The sequence below is a fragment of the Gobio gobio genome (genome assembly GCF_949357685.1).
Source record: "Gobio gobio genome assembly, chromosome: 2".
In the NCBI taxonomy this organism is placed as follows: domain Eukaryota; kingdom Metazoa; phylum Chordata; class Actinopteri; order Cypriniformes; family Gobionidae; genus Gobio; species Gobio gobio.
In genome coordinates this window covers 56,487,304-56,514,437 of record NC_137098.1, presented here as the reverse complement: position 1 = coordinate 56,514,437, position 27,134 = coordinate 56,487,304, and the positions used below count along the sequence as shown (strand labels likewise).

Genomic DNA, 27,134 nt, shown 5'->3' with positions numbered 1-27,134 from the left:
ACTCACTCACCCACCAATTCACCCACGCACCAATTCACTCACTCACTCACCCACCAATTCACCCACGCAACAATTCGCTCACTCACTCACCCACCAATTCACCCACACACCAATAAACTCACTCACCTACCAATTCACTCACTCACCAATTCACTCACTCACCCACCAATTCACTCACTCACTTACCAATTCACTCACTCACCCACCAATTCACTCACTCACTCACTCACTCACTCACTCACCCACCAATTCACTCACCAATTCACTCACTCACCCACCAATTCACTCACTCACAAATTCACTCACTCACCCACCAATTCACTCATCAATTCACTCTCACCAATTCACTCACTCACCCACCAATTCACTCACGCACCAATTCACTCTCACCAATTCAGTCACTCACAAATTCACTCACTCACCCACCAATTCACTCACTCACAAATTCACTCACTCACCCACCAATTCACTCATCAATTCATTCTCACCAATTCACTCACTCACTCACCAATTCACTCACGCACCAATTCACTCACTCACCCACCAATTCACTCACTCACAAATTCACTCACTCACCCACCAATTCACTCACTCACCAATTCACTCACTCACTCACCCACCAATTCACCCACGCACCAATTCACTCACTCACTCACCCACCAATTCACCCACGCACCAATTCACTCACTCACCCACCAATTCACTCGCTCACCAATTCACTCACTCACCCACCAATTCACTCACTCACTCACTCACCCACCAATTCACTCACTCACAAATTCACTCACTCACCCACCAATTCACTCATCAATTCACTCTCACCAATTCACTCACTCACCCACCAATTCACTCACGCACCAATTCACTCTCACCAATTCACTCACTCACCCACCAATTCACTCACTCACTCACTCACCCACCAATTCACTCACTCACAAATTCACTCACTCACCCACCAATTCACTCATCAATTCATTCTCACCAATTCACTCACTCACCCACCAATTCACTCACGCACCAATTCACTCACTCACCCACCAATTCACTCACGCACCAATTCACTCACCAATTCACTCACTCACCCACCAATTCACTCACTCACCAATTCACTCACTCACCCACCCACCAATTCACTCACTCACTCACCAATTCACTCACTCATCCACCAATTCACTCACTCACAAATTCACTCACTCACCCACCAATTCACTCATCAATTCATTCTCACCAATTCACTCACTCACCCACCAATTCACTCACGCACTAATTCACTCACTCACCCACCAATTCACTCACGCACCCACCAATTCACTCACGCACCAATTCACTCACGCATCAATTCACTCACTCACTCGATTAATCATCCTGGTGCAACCTGGGATTAAGTGGGATACAGTAATACATAACCTTAAAAAGATTTTACAAAATGTAATTTATAGGCTGTCAAATTTAACTTGTTCTGTTTAACAAAAATATTTTCAGAATCGTACAGTCAGGTTTTACGGCAATATTCTCTGTTAAATTGCTTTGGAACAATATTTATTGTGAGAAGTACTATACACATACATTTGAATTAAGCTAAACTTGTTTTTCGTCATGTTTATACAGCTAATATTACTCTAAAATTAGGTACAAAAAATGCTGTCAACAGATCATTTTGTAATCTTTTGTTTTAGCTTCAGTACAATGACAGTTTAAAAATGAAGGGACATGCTGCCTTTGTAATATCATGCTTGCAATTTTTCTTACAGAGTATATACATAGAAAGGCATCAAAAAGTTTGAAATTGCTTGATCTAAAGCACTTAAGCTGTGGATGATGTAACAGAGCTCATTGTATATCCTTGACTGATACAGTCCAGTGCACTAGACCATCATCTCTTATTACAGATGCCGATGGCCTGTCGGACACATATGCTTCACACACCGGCGGAGCTCTTAACCATGTAGCCTAGCGACCTGTCTTCTTCCGTGAACCCTGTCGCCAAACAGGCAAGAGAGTCCTGTTAAAGCTGTATTTATGTCCTGTGTGCACGTGTCTGTAGGCACAAGCTCGCTAAGCCCAATGTTGTCACGCTTGGCCGGTCTTTATTTCCATATCACTAGGAGGGTGATATTGAGCCGGCCCGGCCCTGCCTCTCTGGCTGAATGCTTTCATCGCTATCTGTGCATGTGTGTGTATGTGTGAACGCGAGAGGGAAATAGTGTAACGTGTGTGTGTGTCTGACAGTGACTTAAGCTGTCCGTCTCAGCACGATGCTTCTGCTCTGAAATGACACACAGCAGTGAATCTGGCAACAATGAGGAGGACAGCGGTGAGGAAGATTCCTGGAGAGGGGCCGACTGGATATGTGTGGGCAGTTTTCTCGAAATCCCTGTTTGATCTCCTGTAAGCTGGATATTTGACCTTAAAAGGATAGTTCTCATAAATTAAAATGTGTGTCATCATTTACTCACCCTCAAGTGGTTCCTGTATACATTTCTTTGTTCTGTTGTAAGGAAGATATTTGGAAGAATGTTTGTAACCAAACAGATTTCGGCCCCATTGACTACCATAGTATTTTTTCCCCCTACTATGGTAGTCAATGGGGGCCAGGATCTGCTTGGTTACAAACATTCTTCCAAGTATCTTTGTGTACAACAGAACAAAGAAATGTATACAGGAACAACTTGAGGGTGAGTAAATGATGACAGAATTGTCATTTTTGGGTGAACTATCCCTTTAATTAATCTTTGGAATGGCTGATCAGAAGCTGACAAAAATGTCTACATTTAATATCACTTGAGGTAAAACCGTGAGAGTCCAAAGTTGTCACAGTGTTAAAGGAATGAAAAAATTCTCGGTTATCATTTACTCACACTCAGTGTCATTCAAAACCTGTATAACTTTCTTGTTTCGGTAAAACAAAAGTTAAATGCGAGGAATATTCTGGCCACTTCTGTCGCGCATACAATTTCAAATAAATGCTGTTTTTTTAAACCTTCTATTCATCAAAGACTCCTGAATAAAAATGTATCAGTTTCCACAAAAATATTAACTGTTTTCAACATTGATATTAATAAGAAATGTTTCTTGAACAGCAAATCAGCATATTAGAAAGGACACGGAAGACTGGACTAATGATGCTGAAAATTCTAAAATGTTTCAAATAGAAAATGGTAAATTATTAAATTGTAATAATATTTCAAGTAATTAATTTGCATTTTATTGCATGACATAAGTATTTGATCATCAACCAACCAGTAAGAATTCCGGCTCTCACAGACCTGTTAGTTTTTCTTTAAGTAGCCCTCCTGTTCTCCACTCATTACTTGTATTTCACGAGTTCGTTTACCCATGTACTCTTTAGCTGATAAGGTTTTTTAGCGTATTTGGCTTGCTGTCCGCGGTGGAGGGGCTCGAGGAAGCCGCTTCCACTCAAGCTTAGATTTACCCCCCAGGGACTACTAGTGCTAGGAAGAAGAGAAAGGTAAACATGAATGTAAGTAGGTGGAGTTGGGGAGGTGGAGGGATGCAAACGACTGATGCCTGAAGGAGGTAGGAGGCTGCTTATATGCTTAGCAGTTGATTGAAAGATTAAATGGGTTCACTCCTCCCGAATTTGCGTTTGTGTACGTTGCTAATTGAAAGATTACATGGGTTCACTCCTCCCGAAATTATGTTTTGAACTTCACTAACTGCAACTGTTTGAACTTGTTACCTGTATAAAAGACACCTGTCCACACACTCAATCAAACAAACAGACTCCAACCACTCCACAATGGCCAACACCAAAAAGCCGTGTAAGGACATCAGGGATAAAATTGTAGACCTGCACAAGGCTGGGATGGGCTACAGGACAATAGGCAAGAAGCTTGGTGAGAAGGCAAAAACTGTTGGCGCAATTATTAGAAAATGGAAGAAGTTTAAGATGACGGTCAATCTCCCTCGGTCTAGGGCACCATGCAAGATCACACCTCGTGGGGCATCAATGATCATTGGGAAGGTAAGGGATCAGCCCAGAACTACACAGCAGGACCTGGTCAATGACCTGAAGAGAGCTGGGACCACAATCTCAAATAAAACCATTAGTAACACACTACGCCGCCATGTATTAAAATCCTGCAGCGCACGCAAGGTTCCCCTGCTCAAGCCAGCGCATGTCCAGGCCCGTCTGAAGTTTGCCAATGACCATCTGGATGATCCAGAGGAGGAATGGGAGAAGGTCATGTGGTCTGATGAGACAAAAATAGAGCTTTTTGGTCTAAACTCCACTCGCCGTGTTTGGAGGAAGAAGAAGGATGAGTACAACCCCAAGAACACCATCCCAACTGTGAAGCGTTTGGGGATGCTTTTCTGCAAAGGGGACAGGGAGCCTGCACCGCATTGAGGGGAGGATGGATGGGGCCATGTATCGCGAGATCTTGGCCAACAACCTCCTTCCCTCAGTAAGAGCATTGAAGATGGGTCATAGCTGGGTCTTCCAGCATGACAACGACCCGAAACATACAGCCAGGGCAACTAAGGAGTGGCTCCGTAAGAAGCATCTCAAGGTCCTGGAGTGGCCTAGCCAGTCTCCAGACCTGAACCCAATAGAAAATCTTTGGAGGGAGCTGAAAGTCCGTATTGCCCAGCGACAGCCCCGAAACCTGAAGGATCTGGAGAAGGTCTGTATGGAGGAGTGGGCCAAAATCCCTGCTGCAGTGTGTGCAAACCGGGTGTAGAACTACAGGAAACGTATGATCACTGTAATTGCAAAAAAAGTTTGTGTACCAAATATTAAGTTCTGCTTTTCTGATGTATCAAATACTTATGTCATTCAATAAAATGCAAATTAATTACTTAAAAATCATACAATATGATTTTCTGGATTTTTGTTTTAGATTCCGTCACTCACAGTAGAAGTGTACATTTTATGTATGATAAAAATGACAGACTTCTACATGCTTTGTAAGTGGGCAAACCTGCAAAATCGGCAGTGTATCAAATACTTGTTCTCCCCACTGTGTATATACGGAGTGATTTGGTTCTCAAGTTCAACTAACTGACTCGATTATTCAATAATCCCCACTGGAGGGGAAAATTATCAGTAAAGAATAACTAATCATTATAAGATTTCAGAAGACTATATAGTGCACAAGTCAAATGGACTAAATTATGATGCTTTTTATCTTTTTTGAGCACTGAAAGCTCCAATCCCTATTATGTGTGATTGCAACATTATTCAAATTACTCAAAGCACATTATTCAAAATGTCTCCTGAAAAACAGTCATGCAGGTTTGAAACAACATGAAGGAGAATAAATGGTCAAAATTATCATTTTTGGGCGAGATCTCCCTTTAAATTGCTCAGACAGTATCAATGAAACCAGAATATAATACAATGTGTTATCAACCCTTTGTTCTTATCCTCCTAAATCCTACCTACAGTTTGCTCAACAATGGCTTTACTCAGGATATCTACTCACTTGTATCCAGCCTCTCGTTTACAAATCAGTGCGTCTCTGCTGCAATGATTTCAGCACCACAGAAAAACAAAAATACATGACAGGAACAGCAAGCTGGGAAACGACACACACCTTAAAACACTTCAAATCCATTAAGTCACGATGCAGTCAAGGGGTCCACTTCAGGGACATCTTGAAAAGGAAAACATCTCTTGTTTATTTCCCCCTCGTTCTCTCCACAGACAAAGGCCGAGGCTAAACCAGGCAGCTCTTTTCTCACAAGCCACACTTCTGACTAAAGGCGTGAAAAATTGCTTTTTTTTTCGGTGAAATTTTTGCTGCCCTTTCTGATTGTTGCTGTATAAATGACTTTAATCGGCTGTCATGGACACTTTGCATGTGGTCCAGGGGCGGTTGTCTGGGCCTGAGACTTGTGCCGCCCAGGTTGCTGGCTAGAATTCCTCATTTCCTTTACTTACATCATCAGAGCATAACCACACATCTACAGGCACACGCCTACTCTGTAGATCATTGTGTCAGCATCGCTTCATACTAGGTGAATGTACATGAAATAAATACAGATGGTATTATAATGCCAGGATGAGTATCAAATCAACTTTTAGAATGTGTTTATTAATCATAATTTAAAAGGTTGTGCGATTATTTTGCCACATAAACATTTAACATATTGCTGCTGGCCTCTTTCAATAAACAAAAAGTGAACAACCGTAAAACAAAAATGTAAGTACAGTAACACTGTACTTGGACTTTAAAGACTCAAATCTCTTTAGTTCACTTCAGTTGTGATGCTGTCTCAGTCCACTTTACATTCATACTGTTGTTTCACATCTGAGAGCTTTCTGTCCGTCCACTGACAGCTACGCAACTGACCCTTTGACGCTTCAAGAAGTTCATAAAGAGATCGTAAAACTAATCCATTTGAATTGAGCGGTTTAGTCCAAAGTTTCTGAAGAGACTCAATCGCTTTATATGATGAACAAATTGAATTTAGGCTTTTTTTCACATATAAACATTCATCGGTTGTGGAAAAAGGAAGCTCAAGCATGTCTGCCTGACGTGCGAGAACCAATGAGGTTCATTCTCGTGTTACGCAGCACGTTTGAGCTTCAGCAAGTACCAATGAGGTTAAATCTTGCGTTACGCAGCACGTTTGAGCTTCTGCAAGAACCAATGAGGTTCATTCTAGTGTTACGCTGCACGTCTGAGCTTCAGCAAGAACCAATGAGGTTCATTCTTGTGTTACACAGCACGTCTGAGCTTCAGCAAGAACCAATGAGGTTCATTCTCGTGTTACGCAGCACGTCTGAGCTTCAGCAAGAACCAATGAGATTCATTCTTGCGTTACGCAGCACGTTTGAGCTTCTGCAAGAACCAATGAGATTCATTTTCGCGTTACGCAGCACGTTTGAGCTTCTGCAAGAACCAATGAGATTCATTCTAGTGTTACGCAGCACGTTTGAGCTTCTGCAAGAACCAATGAGGTTCATTCTCGCGTTACGCAGCACGTCTGAGCTTCAGCAAGAACCAATGAGATTCATTCTTGCGTTACGCAGCACGTTTGAGCTTCTGCAAGAACCAATGAGATTCATTTTCGCGTTACGCAGCACGTTTGAGCTTCTGCAAGAACCAATGAGATTCATTCTAGTGTTACGCAGCACGTTTGGGCTTCTGCAAGAACCAATGAGGTTAATTCTTGTGTTAAAGCAGCACGTTTGAGCTTCTGCAAGAACCAATGAGATTCATTCTCGCGTTACGCTGCACGTTTGAGCTTCTGCAAGAACCAATGAGGTTCATTCTTGTGTTAAAGCAGCACGTTTGAGCTTCTGCAAGAACCAATGAGATTCATTCTCGCGTTACGCTGCACGTTTGAGCTTCTGCAAGAACCAATGAGGTTCATTCTTGTGTTAAAGCAGCACGTTTGAGCTTCTGCAAGAACCAATGAGATTCATTTTCGCTTTACGCAGCACGTTTGAGCTTCTGCAAGAACCAATGAGATTCATTCTCGCGTTACGCTGCACGTTTGAGCTTCTGCAAGAACCAATGAGGTTCATTCTTGTGTTAAAGCAGCACGTTTGAGCTTCTGCAAGAACCAATGAGATTCATTTTCGCTTTACGCAGCACGTTTGAGCTTCTGCAAGAACCAATGAGATTCATTTTCGCGTTACGCAGCACGTTTGAGCTTCTACAAGAACCAATGAGGTTCATTCTAGTGTTACGCAGCACGTCTGAGCTTCTACAAGAACCAATGAGGTTCATTCTAGTGTTACGCAGCACGTTTGAGCTTCTGCAAGAACCAATGAGGTTCATTCTCGCGTTACGCAGCACGTTTGAGCTTCTGCAAGAACCAATGAGATTCATTTTCGCGTTACGCAGCACGTTTGAGCTTCTGCAAGAACCAATGAGATTCATTTTCGCGTTACGCAGCACGTTTGAGCTTCTGCAAGAACCAGTGAGATTCATCTTCGCGTTACGCAGCACGTTTGAGCTTCTGCAAGAACCAGTGAGATTCATCTTCGCATTACGCAGCACGTTTGAGCTTCTGCAAGAACCAATGAGATTCATTTTCGCATTACGCAGCACGTTTGAGCTTCTGCAAGAACCAATGAGATTCATTTTCGCGTTACGCAGCACGTTTGAGCTTCTGCAAGAACCAATGAGATTCATCTTCGCATTACGCAGCACGTTTGAGCTTCTGCAAGAACCAATGAGATTCATTTTCGCGTTACGCAGCACGTTTGAGCTTCTGCAAGAACCAGTGAGGTTCATTCTCGCGTTACGCAGCACGTTTGAGCTTCTGCAAGAACCAATGAGATTCATCTTCGCGTTACGCAGCACGTTTGAGCTTCTGCAAGAACCAATGAGATTCGTTTTCGCGTTACGCAGCACCCTTGAGCTTCTGCAAAAACCAATGAGATTAATTTTCGCGTTACGCAGCACGTTTGAGCTTCTGCAAGAACCAATGAGATTCTTTTTTGCGTTACGCAGCACGTTTGAGCTTCTGCAAGAACCAGTGAGGTTCATTCTCGCGTTACGCAGCACGTTTGAGCTTCTGCAAGAACCAATGAGATTCATTTTCGCGTTACGCAGCACGTTTGAGCTTCTGCAAGAACCAATGAGATTCATTTTCGCGTTACGCAGCACCCTTGAGCTTCTGCAAAAACCAATGAGATTAATTTTCGCGTTACGCAGCACGTTTGAGCTTCTGCAAGAACCAATGAGATTCATTTTCGCGTTACGCAGCACGTTTGAGCTTCTGCAAGAACCAATGAGATTCATTTTTGCGTTACGCAGCACGTTAGAGCTTCTGGAAGAACCAATGAGATTAATTTTCGCGTTACGCAGCACGTTTGAGCTTCTGCAAGAACCAGTGAGGTTCATTCTTGTGTTAAAGCAGCACGTTTGAGCTTCTGCAAGAACCAATGAGGTTCATTCTTGTGTTAAAGCAGCACGTTTGAGCTTCTGCAAGAACCAATGAGGTTCATTCTTGTGTTAAAGCAGCACGTTTGAGCTTCTGCAAGAGCTCTGTTTTCGTGCATCAAGCAAGTTCAGTTGAGCTTTGGTTAATGTTCACTAATCAATGTTAATATGTGAATAAAAGCCTAAATTCAATCTGTTCATTATATAAAGCGATCAAGTCTCTTCAAAAAAAGTCGACTAAACCGCTCGATTCATTTGGAAAGGCATGAGGGTGAGTAATTAATTTTCATTTTTGGGTGAACTATACCTTTAACTATTTCTCTAATAAACTCCAAATGCATGAACACTCAGTAGGGGCCACTGGCTGTACAGACTGCATCTGATGCCACGCTGCTTTATTCACGAACCCAAATGGCCTTTGCTACTCAAAGACGATCCATAAACGTAATATGGCTCTCCTCTCATGAGCACACATCATCCGAATGTGCTTTCTGCTATTATAATCATACTCATAAGTGGCTCACACAGGACAATATAATGGAAATATATAATTGAGCTGTGGCAGGTGGATATTGATACAGATGCATTTCTCATATTGTGTGAGCGATATGGCCATGGCGTTATGTTGATGAATAGCTTGTTTTTCAAACAGATTGATTCGGTGGGGCTCTTGGGGAGTGGCGGCAGTCGATGGAGAGGCTTCGGGGCGCTGTTACACCATGATTCATTTCAAACTGGGCCACGGGAGGGCGGAGGAAAAAGAGCGAAGGATGAGAGCGTAAAGAAGCATGATTATTTTAACACGGAGAGTACAAGCGCTTTGATGAAGATCTCGGGTATCAGGGGAGCAGGTTAAGACACCGTCTGAGCGGATGTTACTCACTCTTCCTCTCTGGTTTTATCCTCAGAGGACTCAGAGTTCGGCTCACACTTCTCTTTTTGTATGACGTAGGCTTTTATGAGCTGTGTTAGAGAGAGAGAGAGAGAGAGAGAGAGAGAGAGAGAGAGAGAGAGAGACAGCAGGAAATACTATAATGGATACCAGGGTTGGGGAGTAACTAACTAAATAAACTGAAGGATTCTGACCTACATTGCATCCCATTTACTTCCCAATACTGCTTCCCAATAGCAGGGTCCCATAAAAAAGAAGGCATTTGTGGTTTATGTGACATAAGATCATCTGTGTTCTTCTGTCACTGGAGCTCATTGAAAGGCCAGGGGCTGGGTGGGTGTGACTCTGCTGTTGCCCTAGTGACAGTGGACTGGCTACTGAGTGGAATGATTGAAGGCAGTTATTAGTAGAGAGCAAGGACACTCTCCATGGCGACCATTCCAGACGGGCCCCGGAGGGCCAGGGTGAGCTTTGATCAAAGTCTGATGCTTTGACAGGCTCCCAACCCAAACAGAGAGCGAGACAGAGGAAGAGAGACTGTTTTATTGCATATCAGTGTTTGTGGATTGCAAGATATTTAGCAGAGCTTGCTATTTGATTTTATTTTGTATTTTTTTATATTTCAAATAAAATGTTATAATTTATAAATCAGTCTAATATACACTACCACTGAAAAGATTGAGGTTGTTAAGATGTTTTTGAAAGAAGTGCCTTTACTGCCACTTTTGACCAATTTAATGTGTCCTTGCTGAATACAAATATTAAATTCTTTAAAAAAGATCTTCCTGACCTCCAACTTTGGAGCTTTTGTAGTGTGCATAACACAAGTACTGATTGACCGTGTAAGTGTGAAGGTTGCTTCCCAAATAAGTCAGTTATGAGGTTCTATTCATTCAGAAAGTAGACCGTAAGAAACAAGGCAGCTCAGTAGGGTTCAGAACAGTTCAGTTTGTCTGAGTGCAGCTTTAGAATCTCAGAGCAGATGTCAGCACACGCTGTCATTCTTCAGCGCGATTGGACACAGAAACGAAGATCGGGCGTGTCCCAGTGATGCTCTCGTGGATCTCATCCGGCTCATCTCACTCAGTGTCGCCACAGGCCGCTGGGTGTTACAGTGGTGCTGGTGTGTCTCCTTTAAGGAGTCTAATACGTCAACATAAGGCAGACAGACAGGCCATTGAGAGGCAAACTTCCTTCGAGGATAAATGACTGTGCTTGTTAATAGGTTTGTGGAAAACAATAGCTGAGGGCAGTGGTTCCTAACACACACTCTGTGTGTTTATGGATGCAGGATGCAGGATGGAGCTAGTCAAGACTTCCATACACTCACCGATTCTCGTGGGACCACAATAGATTTGTTGCAGAGGGACTAGATTTATGATTTGTATGTGGAAGTTATTCCGTTGCCGGCAGGAGAGAGCAATCTGAGAGTACTTGTTATTTAGTTAGTTTAGTTTTTCAATAAAACATAAAAGTTCCCTGTAGTGTTAGGAAACATTTCTGTAAATTAATTATTTCAAACTGTATGTTTCATACAGTTTTTAAAAGGACAGTGCACCCAGACATTAACAGTCTGACTTGATTTACTCACCTTCATGTCATTTCAAGCCTGTAAAACCCTCTTTTCTTCTGTGCAATGCAAAAGAGGAAAATGTCTCAGGCTTTTTTTTTTGTCCTTACAAAAAGTCAGTGGGGTCCAATGTTATTTTAGATCCAATTAATATCTAAAATATCTCACTTTCTATTGCATTCTTTAAGATAAAAAAGTCAGAGCAGTCCGTCAATGTGCTAAAATCTTCAGTGAACAACATGAGTTTACAGATGGTTGTTAAATTGTTTAATATTTTAAATCATGTAAACTGTTATGGTTACCTTTTAAGCTCTGCTCCAAAACCTAGTGAGCTGCCTTGTATACTGTCTACATAGACAGCTGCCATCTAAGGCAGCATCCTGAAATGGAACCTTAAAATTGATTTGGAACACTTCACATAAGCTGCAACTCTATGCATCAAACTATTAAAAATGGTGAAAACAAACTATTAAAAATGTATATATATATTTATATGCAGTTTTTTATATGTAATATTATTTATTTATTTTATTGAATAAAAAATGAATGAATAGAAAATGGAAAATATACTTTATTATGCATTAATGCCAAATGCCAAAAAAAAAGAAGAAGATTTTTGCTGATTATGTCCAAACCTTTGCCTTGGGTATTTCCCAAACATTTTAAGAACATGTTATGACATTAAAAGACTTTTCAATGATGATTGAAAATGTTATTATGCAATTATTATTTTAAGAAATATATAATAATAATAATATTATTTTGTTATCTTTATTTTTTAAAAAATCAATTAATTATTTATGACCTTTTCTGGAAATTACCTAATTAAAAACTACCTCAAATTTTCATGTTTTCCCTGATGAAGCAGCAGTACAAACATATTTTTAAAAATAAATTAAAACACATAATATTTTTCTATTTATACATTTATAACAAGAAATTATGTATGCAGGTTTTTTCTAAAAACCTCACTTTGCCTGGGGTGTTTCAAATCATTTTGGGAGCAAAAAACTGTATTAAAACTGTTTTAAAATGGTGTTAAAATAATAATAATAATAATAATAATAATAATAATAATAACAACAATAACAGTTATTATTATTATCATTGATAACAATATTTATTATCATTATCATTGATAACAATATTTATTATCATTATCATTTAATAATTATAAATTATTTATAATTGTTTATTTAATATTATAAATTATTAATATTTATTTCATATATTATTTAAGATTTTCCCAGGAAATTACCATTTAAAAACAGCCTCATATTTCCAGGCTTTCCCTGATCATAACCAATTGCAGGAATGGACCTAGTTTGAGCAGACGGGACGAAAATGATTATAAATTGGGAGCAGATGGACACGAAGTAAAATTCCCGGGCGGCTTCGAAATGAAACTTGCTGGAGTTGGAAGGAAAAATCCGTCCTGTTGTAGACCTCTACACTCCAGTTTAACTAGTCTGATGCTGAGAGACTCCTGAGTGTGTCTGATTATAAAGTGCTGTGTGTGTATTTGTGTGGGTTGATGTGTGTTTAAAGAGTCAAGACTTATTCTTTCGGCAGATGCCAGAAATGTGTGCGTGTGCATGATACGTGTCTCAGCCAGACGGAGGAGGGAGTATTTTTAGTTGGGACTACACTCTCTTATAATGAGCACACCCCCACTGCGATGCCGACACCTCGCTGAAACACAGATCACAGTGAGTGAGAGAGAGAGAGGGCTACCAAAGGGAATGCAAGATGATAGCAAAAAAGTTCAAAATGACAGACCAAATAAGCCAGACGAGAATACAAGAACAAACAAACAAACCAAAAAACTCAATCGGATTACTCACATGAATAATAAAAAACAACATTAGCATTAACCCATTTGAATATTTATAGCACCTCCGTAATGTAATGTTAACCGACAAATTCCAGGAAAGCCACAATTGTTGCTTATTTCTGCATAAGGCAAGAGTCATTCTAACACTAAGACAAAGTCAAAAGTTGCGAGCAGAGGGAGTAAACCCACTGGTAAGACTCATTGACATCGTGATTGATAACCGGCTAAGCTACACAAGGACGACCATTGATTTTGTGATGAGCTTGTGTGGATTGAGCACTCGATTGACAAAGAACAGACCTCGTAATTCAGAACTTGCCAATGACTAACTGTTGATTTGGTGACGCTAACCAAAAGCAGACATGTGACGTCAAGGACAGCAGCAGATAGATACAAATATAAGTCCATTTCACACCTTTAAAAGCCCTCTAAAAAGAATAGCCAATTGTTAAACATCTACTATAATATACAGAAATATTTGACATTGCAAAACAATTATTTCATCAGAATGCACTGATCTTAACCCTGTTAACCCTGAAATATGAAACAATGGTCTGAAAAGACAAAACTTTAGAAAAATTTTTGCATATGTGTTTTTGTTGTATAATTGATTTTATGGCTCATTTGGCTTTTATGGCCCATATACAGTCGTATGATACAGAAGAATATGGAGCTCAAAGGAGGAAAAAAAAAATCTATTTTTTTAGTAGGCCAAATTGAATTTCTGTGAATTAAATTGCATCAATTCACAGAAATTTAATTTGGCCAACTGAAAAAATTTAGATGTGATCTGTCACTAGAAAATTCAATTGGAGACCAGATTTTTTTTTTTTACAGTGCACATTGTTGGCGCATTGCTATTTTGAGGTAACCTGGTCCTACTAGACTCTCGTACATTTCATTTGTACAGAGAGTCTGGCCACTCTCCATTGACAAGCGTTAACTTCCTTGAAGGTGGGTACTCTGTTGAAGTTTAAAACTATTGGATCTGCCCAGAGTAGGGCTGTACGATTAATCGAAAAATAACCGAAACCGACATTCAGAACCACTAACCGACGTATTTTTCCCATGTCGGTTATTTCGGTTTTCACGTGACTCCGCCCCGTCAGTCACATCAAGTGCAGTTTGCAGGCACATAGAGAGATGCAGGAGCGGTTATCTGTGTTTACAGATGCTCAGATTCACTATCTGCATGTTTTACACAGTTTATATACAGGTCAGTCAATCGCCATTCTTATAGCCTATACGCGCTGCCACCGACACTCACACACACACACATACAGGCGGCGCACGCAAGCTGCGAAGCCAGATCGCTTTCACTTTCGTGCTCATAAAGTTTGTCAAGTACATGCGTTTAAAGGCTTGCCAGTTTCAACATTAAAAGCGATTGTGCACTATTCAAAAACAATCTTTCTGTGACAGAGAGCCGAGCCGTGTCTCTGACAACACGCGCGCCCTGAAGGCAGACTCTTTCACCTGCGTCCTCACAAAGCTTTGTCTTTTCTATGTGTTTTAAGCCCTGCCAGTTTGAACATTAAAGCGAGTTTCGACCATCAGATGTGTATTATGTTGAACTAATGCCTGATATATTGTGACAAACGAACACTCATACAGTAGCTCGCACATCACGTGAAGATCGCGCGAGATACGTTTTTACTGTGGAGGGACAAAACAATGCAATAAATGACGGTTGAGAGATGAACAAATAAACGCTCCTCAGAAGCCATATTTGATCATCTATTTTTAATGGGATTTTTTCAGAAAATGGTCTTTGTGCAATCAAGTAAACCTAGTTGCTTCTTAATAATAATCTAAAATGTATTCTTATGTTTACTTTATAAAAAACACAGCTAATATGTGTGTGTTTGTGTGTGTGTGTGGGGGGTTACAATTATACTAAAAGGCCTTTTACTTGAAAAAAGAATAATCAATCAGACAACAAAATGCATATAGATTATGTACAACAGGTTCTTCAGCAACTCTTGATCAAGTTGGCAATTTAGAGGCCTTAGAAATTTGTGTTTCAAATTATTTATAGGGTTAAATGTCCAGCAATGGAAGAATATATTTCCCCCCCCAAATGGTGTAGTTATAGCATCTACCAGCAGGGGCAAACTGTCAAACACTAATAAATGCCTTATTTTGACACCCATTCAGAAACAAGCCATTACCTTTTGTCAGTGGGAGGTGTTTCCTTGTTTGATGGAACCTCCTGCAGATCTGGAAGGTTGGCGAAGTCATCTTGCTCAGCCAATCCGATCGCGAGGGACAGCACAACCATCTTCCCCTCTCTGTCACAAAACAAACAGGCAGAATCAAACAAACCTGTCTAATCTATCTATCTATCTATCTATCTATCTATCTATCTATCTATCTATCTATCTATCTATCTATCTATCTATCTATCTATCTATCTATCTATCTATCTATCTATCTATCTATCTATCTATCTATCTATCTATCTATCTATCTATCTATCTATCTATCTATCTATCTATCTATCTATCTATCTATCTATCTATCTATCTATCTATCTATCTATCTATCTATCTGCCTGCCTGCCTGCCTGCCTGCCTGCCTGCCTGCCTGCCTGCCTGCCTGCCTGCCTGCCTGCCTGCCTGCCTGTCTGTCTGTCTGTCTGTCTGTCTGTCTGTCTGTCTGTCTGTCTGTGAAATCATCATATTAGAATGATTTCTGAAGGATCATATGACACTGAACACTGGAGTAATTTGTTATCACAGAAATAAATATATTTTAAAATGTATTCAAATATAAAAGTTATTTTAAACTGTAATATTTCACATATATTTTTTTATTTCCTTCTATCCAATGGATTTGTCATTTATAAATGAGTTCTCTCTAGTACTTTGATTGCTTCTTCTCTAGACAAAATGAGTCTGGAATCAAATCTCAGAGATTTTAACAACAAATTTTCAGTTATCCGAGATCCTCTGTCCACATTTACTTTAACACTCTATTGCTATAAAACGCAAGTAACTTTAGAAGAAACAACTGAGACAAAGTTCATGCTTAAATGAAACACAATTGAGAACACCATTATGCCTCATATTATGGCAGAGCTATCTTGTAGAAAAGAAAAATCACAAATGAGTCTGCAATTAGATTAAATGGAGAGCAAATGGAGAACTTCAGTCGAGAGCTCTATAATGTCTCAAACTGTGCTCTGATTTGTCAAAGATGCAAATGCATGGAAAAAATTGAGATCTATGAAAGAATCTTTAGAGAGACCGCTGAAACAAAGTTGACACCAATATGAAACATAACTGAGAACTTCATTATATCTCCTGAACTATAAAAGGGCAACCGCTGGGCAATACATTATCCATCTCTCTCTAACGACCCCCCCCCCCCCCCCTCTCTCTCTCAGACTCCATTAATCAACAGGTTTTATAACGATTTACGCTCATAAAGGAATCGGCAGACTGACATGTAAAACATGCTTGGCTGGGGGCTACGACAGAATCAGTGTTACGCAGGAATGCATTAAGCCCACACACACTCGTTTATCGATTACGGTGAGTCTGAAACATCACCCTTACAAGGGCTGTAAATGGCCTTCACAAGAGGCATCAGCTCAAATTTCACAGCAGGGTCCTAAAGGGAGATTTGTGTCTCCTCTCTGATTTCATCTGCAGCAGGGCCGTGTGCATCATATCAAAGGATTGATCGAGCACTGCACACAAAATGCTCTTGGTAAAAAATAAAAAAAAAATCTAAAAACTGCAGAAAAGTAATGTTAATATTTAAAAAAAAATACTTTAATATACATTTTTATATAGGCTAAATTGCATTTGAAAATGTGTTTTTTTTACATAGTATTTTTATAAATATTTTTAGTTTTATTTTGCAACCATTTTTAAAAAAATAAATAAAACTTTTTTATTTTAAAAGCAAGTTTTTTTTTCAAATTAAAAATTTCAACCATTTTTAAATAAATGTTTTTTTGTTATGACAGAAAACTTGAAAATGTATTAAATTTTATTAAATTTGTATTTTTAATATAAATACAAATATATTTTTTTAGTTTAAAAAATAATAATGTTAAGCTTCCCTTTTGTCTATACTGTGTATCACAGCATCTTTTCACCATTGATTTGTTATTGTGTGCGTTCAAATCAATAAAGCACATGCACTTCTAAGGTCCACTAGAGTAAAACCTCAGCACTCAAAAGCCCAGAGCTTCACGGCTCCAGCGCTACAGCACAAATCACTCACGTCCCCTGAGCAGGCAGGAGCTTAATTGCCTGTCAGACAATCATGGTATCAGGGAATTAGAGCTGGAGCCGGTTACAGTTACACAATCCTGTAAAGTGAATGATTATTGCCAGTGTGCTAAAGGATATTAACTGTGCTGGAGATTAAAATCGAAACTTGTGGCACACAAATACTATATCTACACGCCTCACGCATTTACACTACCAGTCAAGAGTTTGGACACACCCACCATATTCATATTTTATTACCATTTTTAACATTTTAGGATGAGAGCCATCAAATTAGACCATACAAATTGAAGTATAGAAATTATAAAGCCATTTAGGAAAGAATTGGAAAAATATCCTAACTGCTTCCATAGGAATTAAGAGTGTAAGTAGCAGTCAGGCGCTGCTAATCAAATGTCTTTGATTAATTGATCATCAGCAAGTGTGATCACCTCTAAAAAAGCAGAAGTTGTGGCCGTTTGCTGGTCTGGAGCATTCATGTGTGTGTTGACACAATGCCGAGGAGGAAAGACATCAGCGAGGATCTTAGAGAACCAATTGTTCCTGCCATCAATCTCCAAACAATTTGAAGTCCATTATTCTACAGTAAGGAAGATTATTCATATGTGGAAAACATTTAAGACAGTTGCCATTCAAGACCCAAACTTCCCAGGAGTGGACATCCCAGAAAATTCACCCCAAGGTCAGACCGTGCAATGCTGAAATCACAAAACACCCAAGAACCTCAGACTCTAGAGGCCTCAGTTAAAGTTCATGCCAGTACAAAGAGAAAGCTTCTTCTCTCTAAAAAGAACATGGCAGCACGGCGAAGGTTTGCAAAGTTGCAACTGAACAAACCTCAAGACTTCTGGAACAATGTCCTTTGGACAGACGAGACCAAAGTGGAGATGTTTGGCCACAATGCACAGCGCCACCATCTCAGCACAAACACCTCATACCAACTGTCCAGCACGCTGATGGAGGGTTGATGATTATATATAGGCAGGGTTAATAAAGGCTTTCTGAAGCAAAGTGATGCGTTGACCGTCTTCCGTATTCCACTAATTGAAAAAGCATAACTAACACGACGTATGACATCAGACGTAGCGCAAGCGTTTTGCATTGCGAGAGGCGTTACACTTTCTTCGTAAGTTAAATACGGCAGCTCTGGCGGAAACTAGATTTTACTTTATAAAGTTTTAAATAAGGATATTTTTCTTTTAAAAAAACCTATCGGTTCGCTTCAGAAGGCCTTTGTTAACCCCCCAGAGCCGTGTGGAGTACGTTTATGATGCATTGGTGCACTTTTTTGAGCTTCAAACTCGTGAGCCCCGTTCACTGCCATTATAAAGTTTGGAAGCGTCAGGATATTTATTAATATAACTCCAATTGTGTTCATCAAAAAGAAGAAAGTCATTTACACCTAGGATGGCATGAGGGTGAGTAAATCATGGTGTAATTTTAATTTTAAAGTGAACTAATCCTTTAAGATCTTAAGACACACACATTTACTCAAGTGTTTCCAAACTTTTAATTGGTAGTGTGAATGTCTTTCTGTTGGAGACATTGTCTGGCAGGTAGAGTACAAGTTGTGCTCTTCACGGTTCTCTCAACAAAAATGGCAAGTTTTCTATGACCAAATGGAAAGCATACTCGCTTCCTTAGTCTGAGAGTGAACCATCTCTCTCTCTCTCTCTCTCTCTCTCTCTCTCTCTCTCTCTATGACAGTTAATCATGGTAGTAATGATGGTGAGGACAGGAGATCAATGCTGTATAGAGTTGATCTGTCCGTTAGAGAACATATAGTGACTTCTAAGCCATTGACCACACACACACACAATCCCCTATAGGGATTGTAAACGGCTAAATGACCTTGGTGCAGATACACCCTCAAACAGGCTTGTGTTTAAGATTGCAGACACACATACACAAACACAATTGAATTTGTAAACACAGAGTTAATAGAAAAGCAGTTACTTATTTAATTTATTCTTCTCTGTATTCACATCACTGAATGGGTTTCATGAAAGATATTGGATATTTGATTTAGCCGTAGTTGTTAAGACCTGAATTTCTTGCCATTGCATCGGATCAGCTCTTCTAACAATACAGTGTTGACTGCATCACTATCCCACAGCAAAAAAGAAACTATAAGTTGATTTATTTCATTTCAAAATATTACTAAGAAACAATTTGTTTATCTATGATCTGGTCACATTCAATGTGTAGGCAGATTCTTGAACAAATAAAATGTAAATATTAGATTAAACTTCCACATTGTACAGCTAGCTGAAATAAAATAAGTTGAAGTTGAAGCACTAAAATTCCTAAAACTTAAATAAAAACAAAGCTAAATAAAATTAGAAAAGCTAATAAGAATGACAAAAGCACATAACAAAATGACTAAAACAAGTAAAAATGAAAAATATAAAATAATGAGCTGTCATATGCAAATTGTGTGAGCTTATTTACCCACCTATAGACCCTCTCCTCAAAGAAATCAGGACAGAAGTGGTTGAAAGTGGACAAAAGAGACGGATTAAAACAGCAGGTGTAAACAGTAATGTGTCTCCCTCGTCTACTTGTGATCTGATCGACCTAAACGCATCTTAATACCAGGTGTAAACAGGGCCTCAGACGTGGATAAACGCACATTGATTATGTAAAGAGGTTCCCTCCTCTATGACGCAGATTGAAATGTGTCCTCTTAAAGATAAAGATAGACACAGTTGACTAATCCACGTCCTCTGGCTTCTTCTACCCTGCGGTGCACAGGTGACAGGTGTAGAGCCATGAAGAAGACGCTCAAACCAAACAGATGGGCAAACAGAGAGAGAGACAGAAGGGCGCAGAGAGAGACAGGGCGCAATCAGGCATGAGTAAAGCGACAGAGCACGATGAGAAACAAAGTGCCCGGGCTGGCATGAGCAAGCAGTAGTGCGTAAGAGAAGTCATGAATCAAGCATGACCAAGTGACAGAGCGTAAAGAAATCACATCGCATGATCAGATGAGACACAGAACTGCTCAAAATACACACATGTGGTGTGTTTTGGATGCTGGTGTTTCCATCTGGCTTCTTAACTAGCATAACCAACACAAGGGACAACTCTGGAGAATTTTGGCTATTCTGGCCCACCAGACACACCTACTGCAAACTAAAAACTGGTCTTTTCAGCAGAGTAAACACATGGATCCAGTGATATGAGGGTATTCTAGACACGAATATTAAAAGGATTCGCTTGGGGGCAAAAACATGAATCATATTCAGCATTCATTAGAAATGGAGAAGTTACTATGGTAGCATTAATAAAGTGAGTGGTGTAGCAACCCGCAGTTCATCAGACAGACGTGACGATTATAAAATGAGAGTAAAGATGGTGAATATTCACACAACCAGCACCACATGTATGGGCTTTGAAAGCCCAACTTCAGCTTCAATCATAGGGTTCCCTACAGTAATATATCGGGTAATTAAATTAACTCCATCCACCATTATCCTCTGTTCGACACCCCAATACTCTGGAGTAGGGCTGGGTATTGACACAAATTTCACGATTCGATTCGATTTCCATTCACAAGCTTTTGATTCGATTCAATATCGATTATTGTAGATTTATATCAGATACAGTACATGGCTCTCAACTAATGCTGTAAACTATACATGGGTGTAAGTTGGTACTACATTACTGTAATATTGAATGTTAAAATTAACTTATATAACTATATAATTAACTTCTAAATAATAAAGTTATAATGCTAACTTTACAATTACATGATCATTATTTCTACTCCAATTTGTTTTTGAAATATAAACATTTAAATGGTGGCAATCATAAAAACTTGACAGATTTATTCAAAACTTGCATTAATCTTGAAGACCATTAAAAATTATAATGAATATGTAATGTGGTGCATATATTTATCAAAATGCTCATCTCTAGGGTTCAGTTTTCTAGGAGTTTATGGAAACACTGAATGGTTTTTCTGAGGTAAATGTGCCATTATGTGACATTGTTTATAAGCTGTTTTGTTGACGTCTTTTTTCGGCGGGTGAAACACTGAGTGATTGCATGAGACATGCTACGGATTTAATGTATCTTTTAACATACCTTTAGACGCTCATTCAAGTTTATTTCGCACTGTAACTGGTATTATAGCGGAGATGATCAGTTCACGTGAGCTGCATGCTTCTTAGGATTTAAGAATCGATATTGGTTCATAAAAATGAGAATCGATTAAAATCGAGAAATCTAGGAAGCAGAAGAGCATCTTGGGTAAGTCCACTTGCATTACAGATGCATAACATGAAGTGTTAAATTTATACTTTCTCCATTCCCAGATTAGTGAAGAGAGACAACTACTAGAGCTCCGTTTGTTTCAGACAGTTTGGAAACTCTCATTATAATTGCAATTCCAGTTGATTCTACCAGTGGCGCTACTAGTGGCTTCAACTTTAACCTGTTAAATGTCACCCCCCTTTTTGAGCGTAGGTAAATCTGATCTAAAATTGTTGTAGTTCTATAATTGCTAGAAAATCAAAGCCATATGTCTAATCAAGTTGTGTTCCAAATTTGAAATTTATATCACAAATATTGAGCCCGCTAAAAGGTTTTAAAGTACCATTTCCATGGTAATGCAATGTCCAATGTTTCAATTAAGTTTAAATAAAGTGCTACTAGGACAACGACAGTTAACATTACAATAACAGCAAGAAAATATTTTCAAAAATGCTCATATTGGTATTTGATACTCACAGGAATGACTTGACATCCATGCCTCTGGTCCGGATCTGCCCCATCATGTGGTCCCAGCTTCCAGGATTGGACCGTGATCTTGCCCCTCCACCTGCCCTGTAGCGGGACGCCCCTGCCCCAGCCGGGCTACCACGCACCCCCCGCGGGCCCCCCCGGTGGCCCCCACCCCCGGGCCCAGTGTGCAGTTGGCCCAGACTCTGGGAGGTGGCTGGGGGGTCGTTGGGGCCTGGCGGGGGCTGGTGGGTTAGGGGCTGCTGGAGGCTTTGCTGCCTGACCAGGGGCCTGGGGCGGGCTGCTGAGGACGGGATGTGCTCCAAAGTGGAGGTGGTGGAAAGAGAGGGGTCCCCAAAACTGGCACCAAATAATACGAAAGGGGCCAAGTTGTGGGGCGAGACGAAGACGAGAAACAGGGACAGAAAGGGAGTCACAAGATAAAGGGAAGAGAAGGTAAACACGATTAATGAAGACCAAAGAGACCAAAAAGGACAAGGGAGAGGAAGCCAGACATGAAAAGACGACAGAATGAGGAAGAGTGTTGGGACACAGAAGAGAAACAAACAAGACCATTGAGTTGAGGGAGGGACGGGTAAGAGAACGTGAAGGAACAGACATTTTAAGATGTCCATTGGGGGGACAAAGGCACAATGAGGGAATGAGGGAAGAAAAAGAAAGTAAAGTTAGGCAGCAGCATTAGCAAAATGTGCAACATTCACTTACACGCGCATTCGCCCATTTTCCATCGACAGGATGACGGTGCTGGTACCAGAGCCTGTGGACAATCTAGAGCCATTTTTACCACAGAAAATTTTCGATTTATTTGTTGCATAATTAAATTACTGATAGTAGCAACTTCTGATGTGACAAAGACATTGAATTTGGGTGTTAAAATATGCTCGTAAAACTCTCAAGACTCTCAAGAAGGATAGAATCTTGTGCCACACCAGTTCTGACAACATTCACAGTTCCTCCGGGATGAGCACCTGCACCATTTCAATGGAAAAGGGGTAATTGTGTTTCCTCTGGCATGACCTGATGAAGGAGTAGTCTTGTAGACCCAACTTCCTTCCGCTAAAGATCTCTCTATATACTTAGTTTCTATGTCTTAAATATGTTTATTCAATTATCGTTTCTATCCATTCAACCCTTCCCAACAGCTTCCTTTTCTCTGCATCATGTCTGATTAGTGTAAAGTCCCATTGAGCTGTTCTGTTTGATGCTAATGCTCTGCTGGAGGATTTACTGCACCAGGGTTACCCGCCACACACCCCTATCAAGGTCCCAGTGCTGTAATTCTCGCACGGTACTCAAGGGAGGCGTCCCTACTGAGCTTATTTGTGAAGGGAATGAATGTCAGCAATAACTCAAACTCTGGCACTATGCTTTTTATACACGTCAAGGTTGCAAAAGGAACAGCGGCGCATTAATGAATTCATGTAGATGAGTTAAATGAAGGAGTTACTACTGTGATTGTCTTTCGAATGTCACAATGGAAAGCTAGTATGATTGTTAGAGTTGGTGAGTAGGCATTTCTATAGGGCATGACATGATTTAGCCAAGTATATTCCTGGATCAACATCCTTTGTCATTCTTTGCAAACTATAAAAACATTTATGTTTTGGCGAATTAGTGGCTAATTTGTACGATTAATCAAAAACACAAATAATCAAAAACAGATATTGAGTTGAGCGTAGGGCTCAAAATAAGGACAATTTGTGGTGTAGTTATGATTTTTACTTGCCATAAAAGAATAGTCAATATTGATTTTTAACAATAAAATGTTACATAAATTCAAAAACACATCTTTGCTGGAAAACAAGGGCATATGATGCAAAATATTACTTTACTAGTGTTCAGCACTTTCATACTGATGCTTCCAAGGCAAAACTTTATCCATGTTAGCCAACAAGATACAATAAACTTATTGACAAATTGGAAGAATTATCTGATATATTCTGAGACTGATAGTAAAATAGCACAAAACCTGGATGTCAAAGCAGTGCATGGTGCTTGTTTCAAGAGTTGAACTGAAGCCCTGACGTGAGTCATGTGAAAGTGTCTTTCGATGAACCCTTGTGCTAAAATCTGATTGATTGATTGAAATTTTGTTCCAGTTCTGACAAGGAAGTTGATCCATGAACATGTCTTATTTTAAATCACATTATAATGCCGCAAGCGTGATGCGACGGCACTCGTTTCACACGACTTTTAGATACCATTCCATACATACAAAGTATATTTGCATGTATGTAATGCATATACCACCCTGCACTTACACCCATTATGCAGCTCGAGCTGCCATTAAGGAACTTACATTCCCCATCTACTCGTTTACTCATATCTGCTTCAGTTCTGTGTGTTATAAATAGGTTTTGAAAGCAAGGAAGAAAAATAAATGTGTGGGGGTTGCGGACTCAGTCGAAACAATGATCAAAGTGAGAAAACACAGAAGCAAAAGAACGCGTCAAAGAATGAAAAAATACAGCTCCCCAAAAGAAGTGTCGTTATTTTAGAGGGAAAAAAGGAAAGGTTTTTCTTTTGCTGGATTCATCTAGCCTCTAGCCCTTGCCAGACATGAATACTGTGTGAAATTCAACATTAAAGTACAACCGCTTTGTTAAAGACGGGCTCGAGAAACCAATTTTAGGCAATTTTAGGCCAGTACTTCCTCAGATGAACTTTAAATATTCAGTGGCTAACAGTGCACATCAGTGCACATCACATTAATAAAGCTTCTGTCACATCCTCTGTAATGCAGGAGCAATTTCATATTGGAAAGTTATAAAGGATCTTATCCTTTCATGGCTAAAACTAAGTTTAATAAATCAATGTACTTGCTAGTCTCACCTTAAAGGAATAGTTCAATAATAAAAGAAAAAAAAGGAAAAGAAATACTGTCAAGGAAAACAGTGACCAGATACAATAATGATAATAAATAATAATAATCTTTTAATAAAAAAATAGAATTCAATTAAATCAAATTCAAATAATAAAATAAACCTATTGGGTTCCAAGAAAGAAAGAAAGCCGAACAGTATGGAACAACATAACGGTGATTAAACAATTACAATTTTATTGTGAACTATTCCTTTAACTGTTCTCCTTCACTGTGATAAATATTTGATTGGTGAGGAAATACCTAACCTCTGTTGTCTGAAGAAAAATCTTTCTCAGGACGACTCTCTAAAGCAATCCTGACAAACACTGACATTCTCATCTGCACTCATCCAGACACGGGTTGAAGGAGAAGTGTTGGTGATTCTCCGACTCCTCCAGTAAATCCTTAAGCTTTAGTTTCTTGTTATTGCAGAGCTTCAAGACATCAGGTAATAGAAATGCTGATGGAGGATGTGTGTATAAGACGGCAAGAGGAGGAGTAGAAAGATATGAGAGGAAGGGTTGCAACTCTAGAAACCATTTATAGGCTGAAGAAGGGATTGGACGGAAACAAGAAATGAGATAAACAGCTTTGGAGGACTGAAAAAGATGCGACTAAATAGAAAATAACAAAATAAACAAATGATTTTAAGAGTCAGTGAAATTTTTTCCTACATTTCAGGTGTCTCCATTTTTAAAAGGCTTGGTGACGTGAGGCTCTGTTTGATCAATGAAGCCCACTAGACGTGACATTAGGCCTGGGCGAGATGATATTCATGATGATTATGATCAAATTAAGCAACAATGTGAATATAATATTGTTTTAATGTGCTTTTAATTACTATATTTGCAAAAGGATAGTTTGGAAATATAAACTCCCTATTTGCACTTCCTACACATCTTAGAACAAATGTTTTCAAATAGAGCTACACATTTTGAAATACTTGAAAGCTACGATTGACAGCTTAATGTCATAAATGTCATCACTCAGGGGCCGCTCACACAACTCAGAAACGGCTATAGCGTAACAGGAGCGTAATGCAAATGAACAGATATAGACGCATCTCTCATACAATGTTGCTAATATAAATCATTATACATAATGTAATAATCACAACCCCACATTTTTCTGATTGGTCTATTATTTTAAAACTGACATTGATTAAACTGTGTGTCAAACATGAAACTGTATTTAATGGTGTGTGACACTGAGGAAAAAAAATGATATTTACATATACCGACATTATTACTTTATAATATACACACTGGTGTTTTCCCCAATGCAAGTCAGTGCAACCCCATTATTTGTTATCTCCAATTAACAGTACCTTGGGTTTATTCCATATACTGTATGCACTTGATAATTCCTTCAAGTGTATTTACCTGCTTTTTAAAACTAAATTTAACAAAATTTTAGCTTACACTTGCTATTTAAAGGAATAGTTCACCCAAAAAATCTGTCATTATTCACTCACACACACATCATTCACACACACTACCATTCAAAAGTTAAGGGTCAGTAAAAAAAAAATTTTTTTGGAAAGAAATTAATGTTTTTATTCAGCATGTTACAAAAGATTTCCATTTAAAATTCATGTTAATCCGTTGAACTTTCTATTTAATAAAGGATCCTGAATATATATATATATATATTCTTGAGTAGTAAATCAACATATTAGAATGATTTCTGAAGGATCTTGTGACACTGAAGACTGGTGTAATGACGCTGAAAATTCAGCTTTAAATCACAGGAATAAATTACATTTTAAAATTAGGGCTGTCAAAAGATTAATCGCGATTAATTGCATCCAAAATAAAAGTTTGTGTTTACATAATATATGTGTGTGTACTCTGTAAATTATTATTTATATATAAATACACACACAAGCATGTACATATTTAAGAGAAAAATATTATTTTTATATATAAAACATTTATATTTATATATATTATAGATTATATAAATGTATATACAGTATATACATGCAAATATTTCTTAAATCTTAAAAATTTCTTAAACATACATGAATGTGTGTGTATTTATATATAAATAATAATTAACAGAGTACACACACATATATTATGTAAACACAAACTTTTATTTTGGATGCGATTAATCGCG

At 39.1% G+C, this 27,134-nt stretch overlaps 1 protein-coding gene across 1 annotated transcript in view; it reads right to left on the bottom strand.

Annotated features, from left to right (window-relative positions):
• Positions 1 to 27,134, bottom strand: part of syt7b (synaptotagmin VIIb) — a 119,346-nt gene that overhangs the window by 37,958 nt on the left and 54,254 nt on the right. The window contains exons 4-5 of the mRNA XM_079841337.1: positions 22,139 to 22,489; positions 15,332 to 15,451 (exon numbers count right to left, since the gene is read on the bottom strand). Coding sequence (XP_079697463.1) covers positions 15,332 to 15,451; positions 22,139 to 22,489 — 471 coding nt within the window. The remainder of the gene's footprint in view (positions 1 to 15,331; positions 15,452 to 22,138; positions 22,490 to 27,134) is intronic.